Source organism: Chlorocebus sabaeus, chromosome 22 (genome assembly GCF_047675955.1).
Source record: "Chlorocebus sabaeus isolate Y175 chromosome 22, mChlSab1.0.hap1, whole genome shotgun sequence".
Taxonomy (NCBI): Eukaryota; Metazoa; Chordata; class Mammalia; order Primates; family Cercopithecidae; genus Chlorocebus; species Chlorocebus sabaeus.
In genome coordinates this window covers 93,081,106-93,095,962 of record NC_132925.1, presented here as the reverse complement: position 1 = coordinate 93,095,962, position 14,857 = coordinate 93,081,106, and the positions used below count along the sequence as shown (strand labels likewise).

Here is a 14,857-nt window from a genome sequence, read left to right as displayed (position 1 = left end):
AGAAGACACCTAAGTGTGAGACTCCGAAACAGCAGAAGAGTGGAATGGGGTCTGATCACGGGGCCACCAGGATGCCCAGGGGCATCATCAGGCACAGGACTAGGATGAGGGAGTCTGCTGAATTCAGACAGGAAGCTTGTCTCAGGTGATCAATAATCCATTTCTTGTAGAAACTAACTTCTGTGTAAACTCCAGGATATCCTTTGCGACCGCAGCCAACACCCCAGCTCACAATCCCCACCTGGAACCATGTGCCATTTAATTCACAGACCAGGGGCCCCCCAGAATCTCCCTGGAAAAAGAAAGATAGTCACTGTAGGAAAGAAATGGCATCCACATCAGAGCAGGCTAATTGCACTGCAATGGGCTGCAGAGCTAGGCACTCAGGGGGCTTCCCCAGGAACCCCTAAGACCCTCCCTAGCCTTGGGTATCTGTCAATATGAGATCTGAGAATTGACAATTTCCAATAAACCAAAATCATGTACCTACTAAAAAGGTGTGTTCCAAAACACAGAATATACATAATGAAATCGTGCCTACTCTGAGACAATAATGAGTCAGGTGCTTACCTGAGTACACTGCCTGTCACACAAAGGGGCTCAAGACATGGAGCATGTATTGTTGGTGGGACCTGCCTGATTCACCCCTCCTCCCACTCCAGGCTGTGTCAGCTGCTCTCTCCTGAAGGATCAGGTAGGCTGCCCAGGAGAGCCTTGGTGGCTTGTCCTCATGTCTCATTACCATGAATAAGGGTAACGGACAGGCTAGGAGATAACCCAGGCCCTACTGGCTGGGGATGAGGAAGCTTTAAGGAGACAACTACAGTGCGGAGGTAGCAAGAGGCCCATGAACTGACCTGACAGGAATCCTTCCCTTGGTCATTATAGCCACAGACGGTCCCCCTCGTGACCATTTTACTCTTGGCTACACTCTTCTTCTTGATCATCTCACGACATTGCTCATGACGCAGAATGTTTAGCTCAGCCTCCCGAAGAACAAATGGCCCTGATCCTGAAACTGCAAAGAGACAACTTACAAGAGAGTGGATCTTCACAAAGGGATCTAACAGGAACCCCTAGTGCTCACTCTGAGTCCTGATCAGTGTGTTTAACACAACTGCCCAAATTAAAGGAAGTCAGGGCAGTGGATATTGGCCCCACTTGACATAGAAGGAAACTTGAGCCTAATGTTGACATGGAGAAAGGAAAGGACAAGAAGCAAAATCAAGACAGTAAAAGGAAAAACAGATCAGGAGAGAGACAAGACCTTGTCAGCCTGAAAAATGACAACCAAGTATCTGTCACTCTGAGTATCAGCAGAAATGACAGGCTGTCCTGTGCATCAGTAAAGCATCTTTACTTTCTAGAGCAGGATCACAGACTCTTGGACAGGTAGTGCCTCTCCCTAAGGATAGGAGCCCCCACAGCCTCACTGGCAGGATTGCTCTGGCTTGGCCTACACTGCTAGGGTGAAGAAGTTCAACCCATCAAGGCAGGAACTTCTAGTGGGGGTTGGCTCCTATTGGCAGACAGCTCATCACCCTGAGCTGAAATTCACCCTGAAGAGAACCCACTACACCTGGCCCCCAAGCCCCCAGGTCCCAGTGTGACAACAGAAATTCATAGCATAGTTGTTAAATTACTTCCTGGCAGCATCTTCTCCACCCTCCTCCCTGACCCACATGCTAGAAAATGGCTTCCCTGCCTCTCCCAATAGCTTGCAGATCAAGCCCAGCCCACCAGGCTGTCCCACCTCAGCATCCTGTCTGTCTCACCACTCTCTGACACTCGGCCCCATCCAGTCACCCAGCACTCTGTCCCAGTTTCCACTTCAAAAAGTTCTTTGGGGAGGCACACAGGCTGGATGTGTGAGGAATAATTCACAGAGTAGGCAAGCAGAGCAAGGGCAATGTCGTTTGTCAAACTGGCAAAATCAAAATTGCTAGGAAAAATGATGTCTTTAACAGGGATCACCAGTGCGTTTTCGGAACCAGCATTCAAGTTAGTGTCTCCCAGCTTCACCTTGTATTCCAAATCACTGTTAAGAGAAAAGATGGCCTTCACAGAGATCCTGGGGAGCGGGGGTGGGGGGCATCTATGCTCCCCTTCCACACCTTCCAGGTGCTTCCCAGCCTGGTCCCATCTTCCTATGCCAGCCAGCAGCCACTTCCCTTCCTGCAAACCACATCCCCCCAGGACCGCTGACCACTTTAGCCGGTGGTCCCCAGATCAGCGGTGGCGGCAGCAACACCTGGAAATTTGTTAGAAATGCAAATCCTCAGATCTCACCCAGACTGGATAAAAACTATGGGGCTGTCACCCCCTTTTACAGATGAGGAAGAGGAGGTTCAGGGAGGGGGACAGACTGGCTCTAGGTCCCGCAGCCTGATCAGGGCCCAAGCTCTGAGCCCCAAACACTCACCTAAAGACACAGTGGGCGGCAGTGAGCACCCAGCGCCTGTCGATGAGGGAGGCTCCGCAGAGGTGTTTGTCCTGGGTCTGGAGGCTCACCTGCCAGGGCCACTTCCTGGTTAGGGCTGGCAATCCTCCAATTATCCTTGAAACACGGTGGCCACAGGCTGGTGGGCTCAGTAAAGAGAGGGGACTGGAAGTGAAGCCACTACCTTCCCCCCACCCCCACCAGGCTGCCCAGGGCGGAGGCGGGTTATCCTCTCTCTCAAATCCTGTAGGTCAGGGTCTTACCCTCAACCTCCCTGAGCCAGGCTGCGTCCCCTTTGACCTCCCAGGCAGGCCAGGACAAATCTAGCACCAGAAACAATACCCTGAGAAAATTGCCTTCCAAGGTCAGAGATCCCGTCGGATTCCAAGGCTTCTCCCACTGTAGATGCTGAAGTAACCCAGGATCCTGGAGGCCCTGCGGGCGCTGAAGTCCCTGGAGCTACAGAGGTTTCTGGAATTTTGGGGAATTTCAGGTGCACAGGAGGCGTCCGGGCTTCTGGGCTTGCCAGGTTCACTCTGGAATCCTCCTCGGGTCGGTATGGCTCACCTGGTGAAGACGGGGACCCGTGGCAAACAGGAGCTGGCCTGGCGGCGCCTCCTCCGCGTCTGCCTGTTCCCACAGCACCCCCACTGCCACCCCACACCCAGCGTGGGTGCAGCCCCGCCCCGCCCTGCCCTGTCCACTCCCGGCCTCACTGAGCAGGGGCTGAAGAAGCTGAAGCCAGATCAGGAAATGGAGGCTCAGGCGTGTGCCTCCACGGCCCCTGCGTAGGCCATCCTGGGACGCCATGGGCACAGTCAGCATGCCTGGCGGCGGCTGCGCCCTGGTCCTGGTGTTGGCCGGAACCCGGTGTGCCAGCAGAGACCTGAGGCGGCTCTCGCGATCCCCAGTCACTCAGCAAAAACGAATCCGGGTAGTGCTGTGAAGGAAGCGGCTTTCAATATGTTATTCGTCTTGTGAACCTTAAGACAGAGATTTTCCTGGATTATCCGGTTGAGTGTAATTTTTTTTTTTTTCGATGGAGTCTCGCTCTTTCGCCCAGGCTAGAGTGTAGTGGCATGATCTCAGATCATTGCAGCCTCCACCTCCCAGGTTCAAGCGATTCTCCTGCCTCAGCCTCCCAAGTAGTTAGGATCACAGGCGCGGGCTACGACGCCTGGCTAATTTTTGTATTAGAGACGGGGTTTCACCATGTTGCCCAGGCTGGTCTCAAACTCCTGACCTCACGTGATCCTCCCACCTCGGCCTCCCAAAGTGCTGGGACTATAGGGGTAAGCCACTGTGCCCGGCCCACATTGAGTGTAATCTAATCACTGGATACCCTTCAAAGCAGCAGAAAATACAGTGTACCCAGTGGAAGATTTCAAGTGAAACAGAAAGAGCCTGCTGGCCTGCTGCCTGGGGTTCCAGCTACTCCGAAGGCTGCTGCCGCGGAAGGGTCTCTGCAGCCCCGGGGTTTGCCTACAGCCTGGACGATATATTGAAATGCCATCTCTTTAAAACAAAACAAAACAAAACAGAACAAAGTATGATAAATAGAAAACACAAAACAAGATGGCTATAATCAATCCTAACACAATAGCAATTGTGTTACATGTAAATGTGTTGAAAAAAACAAACAAAACAAAGACTTCATAATTAGAGAAAAAAGATATCATCCGGAAATATACTATATGAAGAGACAAATTTAAAACAAAAAGATACAGATAAATTGGAAAGGGGGGATAGAAAAAGAAATACCAAGCAAATCTGAAACACAAAGTAAGTGGTATAGCAATTTTCTTCCTAGATCATAGTATTTAAGGCAAGATCATGATAAAGGGACAGAGAGGAATCTTATTATATAAAGTAAAAATAAGAAATGATCAAGAAGATGCAGAGAAAAGCCTATAATACACAAAGAAACAGGTGACCAATTAATGGGAGACTGGAGTTTTTGATATGTTCCCCTTAAGAAACTGCTGGATTACACAGACAAAATTAAGCAAAGATAAAGAAGATTTGACTATTACAATTAATAATCTTCACCTTAGCTGTATAAAATTTACAACTACCGACAGAGAACCCTTGCTCAATGACCACAAAGGGAACATTCAGAAATGATGCCACAGAGAACAACAAACTCCAGGGGATCATTGGCAGATAGATTCTGTTCTTGAGTAACAAGTCAATAATATTAAAATCAGTTTTTAACATATCAAAAAATCCCATCTTTCTGAAACAAAAACAAAACCCTTCTAAGTGATTCTCCTATAAAAAGAAAATCATGAGGGAAATAATGAACATTTAGAGGTGACTGCCAATGAAAACACTACATATCAAAGCATATGTGATGCAGATAGACCAGTCCCAGAAAGTAATTTACAGCTTTGACAAGATCGGAAAAGAAAGACTGATAGCAAATGAGCTAAACATCCAACTCAGAAAGTTAAAAGGATCAATGGAGTAAAGTCAAAGAAAGAATTTGAGACAAAGGAGAAAATAATGGAAAAAGGAGACAGAAATCAATAAAGTAGCCAGGCACAGTGTCTCAGGCCTGTAACACCAACACTTTGGGAGACTGAGGTGGGAGAATTGCTTGAGCCCAGGAGTTCAAGATCAGCCTGGCAACATAGTGAGACCCTGTCTCTACTAAAAATAAAAAAAACCATCAGGTATGGTGGCGTGCACCTATAGTCCCAGCTACTTGGGAGGATGAGACAGGAGAACTCATTTGCGCCCATGAGTTCGAGGGTACGGTGAGCTATGATCAGGCTGCTGCACTTCAGCCTGGGTGATAGAGTGACACCCTCTCTCTTAAAAAAAAAAAGGAAATCAATAAATAGAGAAAAAGTTATGGAGAGAATTAGCACAATCAGAATTTTGTTATTTGAAAAGCCTAATAAAATAGACAACATTCTAGTAAGATTAAGATAAAAGAAAAAAAGCAAAATACAAAATGAAAAAGGGAAAGCAACTTAAAGAGATATTTTTTAATTACCTATGATAGATATTTTTGACTATAAAGGAATGTTGGCTGGAAACTGTGGCTCGTGTCTATAATCCCAACACTTTGGGCAGCTGAGGCAGGAGGATTGCTTGAGCCCAGGAGTTTGAGACCAACCTAGGCAACATAGTGAGACCCTGTCTCTAAATCAAATCAAATAAAATAAATTAGCTGAGCATAGTTGTGTATACCTGTAGTCCTAGCTACTCAGGAGGCTGAGGCAAGAGGATCACTTGAGCCTAGGAGGTTGAAGTTATAGTAAGCTATGATTGTACGACTGCACTCCAGTCTGGGTAACAGAGCAAGACCCCAAAAAAAAAAGAAAAAGAGAGAGAGGAGAGAGAGAGAGAGAGAAGAAAGAAAGAAGTTATTGAATGCTGACTTCTCCTTCTGGCCGTGGAATATAAAAAGACTGACCTTCCCACCTGAAACAACCAAAAATGGACAAAAATCCGAAACAATAGTTTTTAAGACACTGGACACCAACCAAAAAAAAATAGAATCCCTAATAGATGGGGAACAAATACAGTAAGCCCTATGATCGTCTCAGGTTTATGACTGAGAGAATTTCCAGGCCACAGTACAGAGAAGGAGAACGCAGGCAGAATCCAGCAGGCTCCTGGATGTGAGCAGGTATTGCTGAGAGGCCAGGAACATGGAGGCAGCTATGCTGATAAAATACTGCAGAGGAGAGAGTCACACAAAGAAAGAACACAAAGATTTGCAGAGGTTCCCTGCTGTAGTTTGGAGGTTTGTCCCCTCCACATCTCATGTTGAAATTTGATCCCCAGTGCTGGAAGTGGGGCCTAATGGTATGTGTCAGGGTCACAGGGGTGGATCTCTCATGAATAGATTAATACCCTTCTTGGAAGAGGAGGAGTGAGTGAGTTCTCACTATATTAGCTGCCAAGAGAGCTGGTTGTTAAAAAGAGCCTGGCACATCCATGTCCCCTCTCTTGCTTCCTCTCTTGCTATGTGATCTCTACATACTAGCTCCCCTTTGCCTTCTGCCATGAGAGGAAGAAGTCTGAGACTCTCATCAGAAACAGATGCTGGCACCATGCTTCTTTACAGCCTAGAGAACCATGAGCCAAATAAACCTCTTTTCTTATAAATTACCCAGCCTCAGGTATTCCTTTATAGCAACAGAAATACTCCCCCTTGAGTATTAAACTGAGTATTGGTCAGTGCATGTCTGTGAGGAAACAACCTGAAGCTAGAGAAATAACCACGGAAAAGAATTAGAAGTAACAATGCCTGGTGCTCACACAGGGCCAAGTATAGAGCCTGCTTCCATTAGTTGGACAAAATAACTCAAGATTCACAGAGCACTGGGTGGAGTATCCAGGAAGGTCTTGCCTCAGCAATGGGGAATCATTAGGCCTAGACTGAGAATTGTCCTGCTTAAAAAAATCTTAAAAGCAAGATCTGAAAAGATCAAACAGTTTCCAAGTAATTTAAATGCATCCCAAAACAAAGCTCAAGAATATTTATGAGAATATGAAAATATCAAACAACCAACAAGGTAAAAGTCACAATATTCAATATCCAATCAAAGAATACCCAACATGCAAGAAGCATGAAAATATAACTGATAATGATGGGAATCATCAATTAATTTTATCTTCTCCAAACTGACACAGATGTTAAATGCTCAGGCAGGAGCATTAAAACAGTCATTGAAACTTTAAGTTATACATATACATATATATTCAAAAAGTTCAGGAGAGATATCTAAGATGAAAAATGAGCCAAATCAAACTTCTAAAAACGAAAACTACCATGTATGTTAGAAATACACTCATGGGATTAGTAGCATATTAAACTTTGTGGAAGAAAAGATTAGTAAACTTGAAAACCTAACAATTTAAAAAAATTTGACCAGGCTCAGTGGCCCATGCCTGTAACCCCAGCACTTTAGGAGGCCGAGGAGGGTGGATCACCTGAGGTTGGAAGTTCGAGACCAGCCTGACCAACACAAAAATTAGCCAGGCATGGTGGTGCATGCCTGTAACTCCAGCTACTTGGGAGGCTGAGTCACGAGAATTGCTAGAACCCCGGAGGCGGAGGTTGCGGTGAGCTGAGATTGCTCCATTGCACTCCAGCCTGGGCAATAAGAAGGAAACTGCATCTCAAAAAAAAAGAAAAAAATTCAAAATGAAACAGGAAAAAAAAGAGAGAGAGAGAGAACGTCAGTGAGCTCTGTCCTAATGTGTGAGTATTTGGACAAAAATATTTAAAGAAATAATGTTCAAACGTTTTTAATTTGATAAAAACTATAACCCCACAAATCTAGTAAGCTCAATGAACACCAAAGAAGGAAACATGAAGAAAACTAAACCAGGCCGGGAGTGGTGGCTCGTGCCTGTAATCCCAGCACACTGGGAGGCCGACGTGGGCAGATCACCTGAGCTCAGGCATTTGAGAACAGCCTGGCCAACATGGTGAAAGCCTGTCTCTATTAAAAACATGAAAACTAGCTGGATGTGGTGGCACACACCTGTAGTTCCAGCTACTCGGGAGGCTGAAGCAGGAGAATTGCTTAAACCCGAGAGGCGGAGGTTGCAGTGAGCCAAGATCGCACCACTGCACTCCAGCTTGAACGACAGAGAGAGATTCTATCAAAAAAAAAAAGTATCTATGTGTGTGTGTGTGTGTGTGTAAAACTAAACCAAAGCACAACTTAATTAACTTGCTTAAAACCAGTGATAAAGTAAGTGCAGAAGAACAAAGATAAGGATAACAGTAGATTTCTCATCAGAAGCTATACAAGCAGGAAGACAGTTGAGCACCATTTTTTAAGTGCTGGAAGAAAAGAACTTGTAGAATTTTATTTCAAAAATGAAGGCAAAATATAGATTTTTTTCAGACATGCATAAGATGAAAGACTATCACCAGCAGACCTGCACTATAAAAAAGTTAAAATCATTCAGACAGAAGGAACACTATACCAGATGAAAATCTGGATTTACGTAAAGAAATAAAGAGTGCTGGGAAAGATAACTACACAGGAAATATGTAAGATACTTTTCTTTTATGTAAATATCTTTAAAAGATAATTGAATTGACTATTTAAACAAAACTAACAATGTACAGTGAGGTTTGTAACATGTATGCAAGAAGATGTATGACAGTAGCACAAAGATCAGGAGAGAGAGAAATATAAATATGTTGTTTTTGTGTGTGTGGTTTTTTTTTTTTTTTTGAGACAGAGTTTCACTCTTGTTGCCCAGGCTGGAGTGCAATGGCACAATCTTGGCTCACTGCAACCTCCGCCTCCCAGGTTCAAGCAATTCTTCTGCCTCAACCTCCCGAGTAGCTGGGATTATAGGTGCCCGTATTTTAGTAGAGACAGGGTTTCACCATGTTGGCCAGGCTGGTCTCAAACTCCTAACCTCAGGTGATCCACCACTTCAGCCTTCCAAAGTGCTGGGATTACAGGCGTGAGCCACCGTGCCTGGCAAATATGTTGTTTTCAATCTGAGAAAACTAATTGAAAAAACAAAAAAAAGAAAGAAAAAAGAAATATGTCATAAGTTTTGAATCCTAAATGTGAAGTGGCATAGTATCACATGCAGCTGCAAGAACTACAAAGTTCTCCAGGATAACAGCACAAAGAGAAGACCAAAAGCCAAGTGGAAGAGGCAAAAGCAAGGTATCACTGACAGAATTTTAAATCTCTGGTGCCCATAGCCACAAAAAAATTCAACTCTGGTAGCTACAACAACAAATTAAAGCACAGCCCATTCCTTATTAGAGTATCACAAATCTCCGTAATAACCACCAAGCAGAAGGAAGCCTGTGTTTTTCTCCAAGCATAGAAAATATTTATATTAGTTATCTCCTGATACAGTAACAGAAATGGAGAATGTCTAACTTTCAACGAAAATTACAAGGCAAATCAGAAGGCAAAAAAAACCACAGTCTAAGAAAAAGCAATAATCAGTACTAGACTCAGATATGACGTAGATGTTGGAACTGTATATATATTTAGGAAAGGCCTGAGAAGACCCTAATCTCTCACCTCCAGCTAGCTTTGAGTGTCTATGCATGTCAGAAATGAAAGCTAAGAATGCTAGGGCAAACTGAAGTGTTGTAGACATGCCCCAACAAACAGAGCTCCTTAGCACAGGCTGGAAAATTTGTTGATTCAAGGCATTTAAGAAAATCTCTATCTAATTATTAGCTGAGCACTAAAGCTAACAAGCAGAGATTTCATGGCCATAATGACAAAGAAGAGCCTTACAGAGTTAGTTTAGAAAAGTCACTAATGAAACAAACAGCAGCAGCAACAACAAATAGTAACAATAACAAAACCTGAGGAAGGTGAGAATGTGATTTCCATAGTTACAACATATAGTATTTAAACTGTTCTGTTAAAAAAATTATGTGACATGCAAAGAAACAAAAAAGTACGGCCTGTACCAAGGGTGGGAGAATAGGGAAAGAAGTCAAACGAAACTGCCACTAGGAAGCCCGGAAGCTGAACTTACTAGACAAACAATTTAAGTAAGCTATTTTAAATGTGTTCAAAGAACTAAAGTATGCTGTCTACAGAATTAAGGAAAGTATGAAAATGCCATCTCACAAAATAAAAATACTACCAAAGAGAAATGATTTTTTTTAAATAGAAAATCTAGAGTTGGAAATTACAAATACTGCAATGAAAATTCACAGGAGGAGCTCAAAAGTAAACATGAGCTGGCAGAAGAATCAGTGAACTTAAAGATAGGTCACTTAAGATTATCTACTCTGGAAAGCAGACAAGTGAAATAATGATGAAAAATAAACAGGACCTCAGAAACCTGTGGGACACCATTAAGTATGTCAACATAATATAATGGAAGTTCTATACAAAGAGGAGAGAAAGGGGGAAGAAAAGATATCTAAAGAAATAATTGCCTAAAATGTCTCAGATTTGATGAAAAACGTGAATCCACACATCAGTGAATTCCAAATAAACTTGAAGATATGCACATTTCAGAATTTTATAAGCAAAAAGTTGCATAACAGTGACAAAGAGAGACTCTTCAAAGCAGCAACAGAGAAGCAATTCATCACATACATGGAATCCCCAATAAGATTATGAGCTGACTTCTCATCGGAAGGTATGGAGTCTGAAGGCAGTTGGGTGACACATTTAAAGTTCTGAAAGAAAAGACTGTCAACCAAGAATTCTATATGCAACTCAAGTATCCTTTAAAAATAAAAAATATGGGGAGTTATGTCAGGGAAGATGGCAGAGTAGGAAATTCCAGGAATATAACTCCTTACCTAGATGACAATTGTATTGGCAGGAACTGTTTGAAGTAACTAGAGTCTGGAGTCTATTTGAACCCTTACAGCTTCAAGGAGAAAACTTGGCTAGTAGATTAGTTAGTTTCTACCAATTTAAGCTTTAAACATGATAGCAGCTAAACACCCCTTACTCCTAGTCTCACAGCAGGCAACTATGCCCATGTTCCTGGTGCAGCTTACTGGAGCCAGAATGGGTAATAACAACCTTCTCCTCCAAGTAACAGGAGTCAGTGTTCTGTAGCTTATTGCTGCTTTTGATCACTGAGGTGTAGGCACACAGACTAGCCACCATTGATTCAACTGCCACCGGCTGACACAGCTTTCAGGAGATTTAAAGGAACAGCACCTGCGTATTTGTTTGTATTTCTTTTTTCCCTTTTTTTCCCCATTGGAGAGCCAGACGTTTAAGGATCCAGACATTTCAAAGCAACTGTGAGCTGGGCATGGTGGCTCACACCTATAATCCAAGCACTTTGGGAGGCCAAGGCAGGAGGATCACTTGAGCCCAGGAGTTTGAGAGCAGCCTGGGCAACATGATGAAACCCTATCTCTACAAAAAATACAAAAATTACCCAGGCGTCGTGGGATGCTCCTGTAGTCCCAGCTACTTGGGAGGTTGAGGTGGCAGGATGATTTAAGCCCAAGAGGTAGAGGTTGCTGTGAGCTGAGATTGTGCCACTGCACTCCATCCTGGGGGATGGAGCCAGACCCTGTCTCAAAAAAAAAAAAAAAATTATTGAGTCTGAGGAAAAGAAAGGAAAAAATAAAAATGAAAGGAATAAAATATAGACCAGGCCAAGCGTGGTGGCTTACGTCTATAATCCCAGCACTTTGGGAGGCCAGGGCTGGGGGATCACCTGAGGTCAGGAGTTCGAGACCAGCCTGACCAATATGGTGAAACCCCACCTCTACTAAAAATGCAAAAATTTGCTGGGCATGGTGGCACGTGTCTGTAATCCTAGCTACTCAGGAGGCTGAGGCAGGAGAATCACTTGAACCCAGGAAGTGGAGTAAGCCAAGATCATGCCATTGCCCTCCAGCCTGGGTGACAAGAGTGAAACTCCATCTCAAAAAATAAAAATAAAAATAAAAATATATAGACCAGTATTTCTTAAGAATGAATTTAGATGTAGTAATTCTCAATAAAATAATAGCAAACTGAATGCAACAATAAATATAAAAGGTTATACACTATCAACACCATGACCAGTGGACTTTATCCTAGGAATACAACTTTAATATAACATCCGAGAATCAATCAGTATAATATACCACATTAATAGGATTTTAAAAGACCTGTGAAAATATATAATGCCCTTTCATGATAAAACATTCAACAAAATAGGAATAGAAAGAAATTTCCTAAACTTGATAAAAAGGCATCTATGAAATCCCCACAGGTAAAATCATACTTAATAGTGAAAGAATGGATACTTTCACCCTAAGATCAGGAAAAAGTCAAGGATGTCTCTTTTCAGCACTTCCATTCAACATTGTACTGGCATGTCTAGCAAGGTCAACAGACAAGAAAAATAAATGAAAAGCATACAGATTGAAAAGGAAGAAATAAAACTATCTCTATACAAAGATGAATCTTGTATGTAGAAAATTTTACAGAATTTCACAGAAATTTTTACAGAATTCTACAGAAAATTCTGCATGGATAACAAAGTGTCAGGCTAACATGACTAACACAAGCAAAAGAAAATAATAAAGCTCCAGTAGCTGACCCCACAAAAATGGAGATCTACGAATTGCCTGACGAATAATTTAAAATAACCATCTTAAAGATGCTCAGTGAGATGCAAGAGAACACAGATAGACAACTCAACAAAATCATGCATGAACAGAATTAGACATTTAATAAAGAAATTAAAATGATAAAAAGTCCTGGAGCTGAAGAACACAATGACAGAGCTGAAAAGTCAATACAAAATTTTAACAGCAGAAGAGATCATGTAGAAGAAAAAAATCAGTGAACTCAGTGATATGTCATTTGAAATTAGCCACTAGAGAAATAAAAATACAAGAGAAGTAAAAAGAATAAAGGGGCTGAGTGCAGTGACTCACATCTGTAATTCCAGCACTTTGGGAGGCCGAGGCAGGTGGATTACTTGAGGTCAGGAGTTCGAGACCAGCCTGACCAACATAGTGAAACCCCGACTCTACCAAAAATATAAGTATTAGCCAGGCATGGTGGCGGACACTTGTAGTCTCAGCTACTCGGGAGGCTGAGGTAGGAGAATCACTGGAACCCAGGAGGTGGAGGTTGCAGTGAGCCAAGATTGCACCATTGCACTGTAGCCTGGGTGACAGACTGAGACTTCATCTTAAAAAAATTAAAAAATAAAAAATAAGAGATCTATGGGGTACCATCAAGGTATGTATTTATGAATTATGGGAGTTCCAAAAGAAGAATAAAAAGATAAAGGGGCAGAACGTTTAATTAAATGTAGTTTAATGAATGATTCCTGATGCCTAAAGGATCCCAAGCAAGATCAACCAAAATAAGAATATCCTGAGACACATTACAGTGGTCTTTCTGTCTCCATGGAAGATTGGTTCCAGACCATCCACAGATACCAGAATCCATGGATGCTCAAGTCCCTTAAATAAAATGCATAGTATTCACATGTAACCTATGCACAACTTTCCATATACTTTAAATTATCTCAGGATTACTTATGATACCTAATACAATGTAAATGCTATGTAAATAGTTGTTATATTGTATTTTTGTATTAGCTTTTATTTTTGCATTATTATTTTATTTATTTTTTAATATTTTCAATCTGTGGTTGGTTGAATCCATGGATGCAGAAATCACAAATTTGAAGGCTTGATTGCGTAGTCAAATTATCAAATGCCTAAGACAAAAAACCATGAAAGCATGAGAGAGAAGAGATTAATCACAAAGTGTCTTAGCCCATTTGTGTTGCTATAACAGAATACCACAGATTGGGTAATTTATAAAGAAAAGAAATTTATTTCCCACAGTTCTAGAGGCTGGGAAGTTCAACATCAAGGTGCTTTGGCAGCTGGGAAGGTCGTTTTGCTACATCCTAACATGGCAGAAGGCATCACATAGCAAGAGAGCAAAAGAGATCAAACTAGAAGCCTCAAACCCTTTCATAATCAGCATTAATCCATTCATGAAAGTGGAGTCTTCATAGCCTAATGACCTCTCAAAGATCATGCTTCTTAACACTGTTGCACTGGGGATTAAGTTACTAACACATGCTTTTGTGGGGACACATTCAAACCATAGCATGACAGAACCCTCATAAGGATATCAGTATACTTTTCAATAAAAACCTGTAGGCTAGGGGGTGGTGGGTGAAAGATTTAAAGTGCTAAAAGAAAAAAAAGAGCTGCCAACCAAGAATACGATTGCCAGCAGGGCTGTAATTCAGAAATGAAGGAGAAATAAAGACATTCACAGACAAACAAAAGCTGAGGGAGTTCATTACCACAAACCTGCCTTACAAGAAAAGCTAAAGGTTGGGCCCAGTGGCTCACACCTGTAATCACAACACTTTGAGAGCCTGAGGCGGGTGGATTACCTGAGGTCAGAAGTTCAAGACCAGCCTGGCTAACGTGGTGAAATCCCGTCTCTACTAAAAATACAAAAAGTTGCTGGGCTTAGTGACACAACCCTGTAATCCCAGGTACTTGGGAGGCTGAGGCAGGAGAATTGCTTGAGCCCGGGAAGCAGAGGTTGCAGTGAGCTGAGATAGTGCCACTGCATGCCAGCCTGACCAACAGAGCGAGACTCTGTCTCAAAAAAAAAAAAAAAGAAAGAAAGAAAAAAGAAAAAGGAAAAGAAGTTCTTCAAGTAGCAATATGAAAACATGAAAATATAAAACTCACTGGTAAAGGTAAGTATAACATCAAATCTAAATATTGTAATGATGGTGCATAAATCATTTTGAAATCTAAAATATAAAGTAAAAGACAAAAAGATTAAAAATAACTATAGTTGCTGGGCGCGGTGGCTCAAGCCTGTAATCCCAGCACTTTGGGAGGCCGAGACGGGCGGATCACGAGGTCAAGAGATCGAGACCATCCTGGTTAACACGGTGAAACCCCGTCTCTACTAAAAAATACAAAAA

General features: G+C 42.5%; 1 protein-coding gene across 8 annotated transcripts in view; it reads right to left on the bottom strand.

Annotated features, from left to right (window-relative positions):
• Positions 1-55: 55 nt before the first annotated feature.
• LOC103227547 (putative inactive serine protease 43) overlaps positions 56-14,857 on the bottom strand; it is a 39,463-nt gene continuing 24,661 nt past the window's right edge. For 3 of the 8 annotated variants that reach the window (XM_038004049.2, XM_038004050.2, XM_073010276.1), the window contains 6 exons: positions 3,157-3,380; positions 2,783-3,007; positions 2,423-2,579; positions 1,776-2,038; positions 858-1,018; positions 56-292 (listed from right to left, as the gene is read on the bottom strand). In XM_038004049.2, coding sequence (XP_037859977.2) covers positions 56-292; positions 858-1,018; positions 1,776-2,038; positions 2,423-2,579; positions 2,783-3,007; positions 3,157-3,265 — 1,152 coding nt within the window. In that variant the 5' untranslated portion in view covers positions 3,266-3,380. Of the gene's footprint in view, positions 314-857; positions 1,019-1,753; positions 2,039-2,422; positions 2,580-2,782; positions 3,008-3,156; positions 3,381-14,857 lie in introns of those variants that run through there. The other 5 variants (XM_073010275.1, XM_038004052.2, XM_038004051.2 and 2 more) reach the window with 3 other exon arrangements.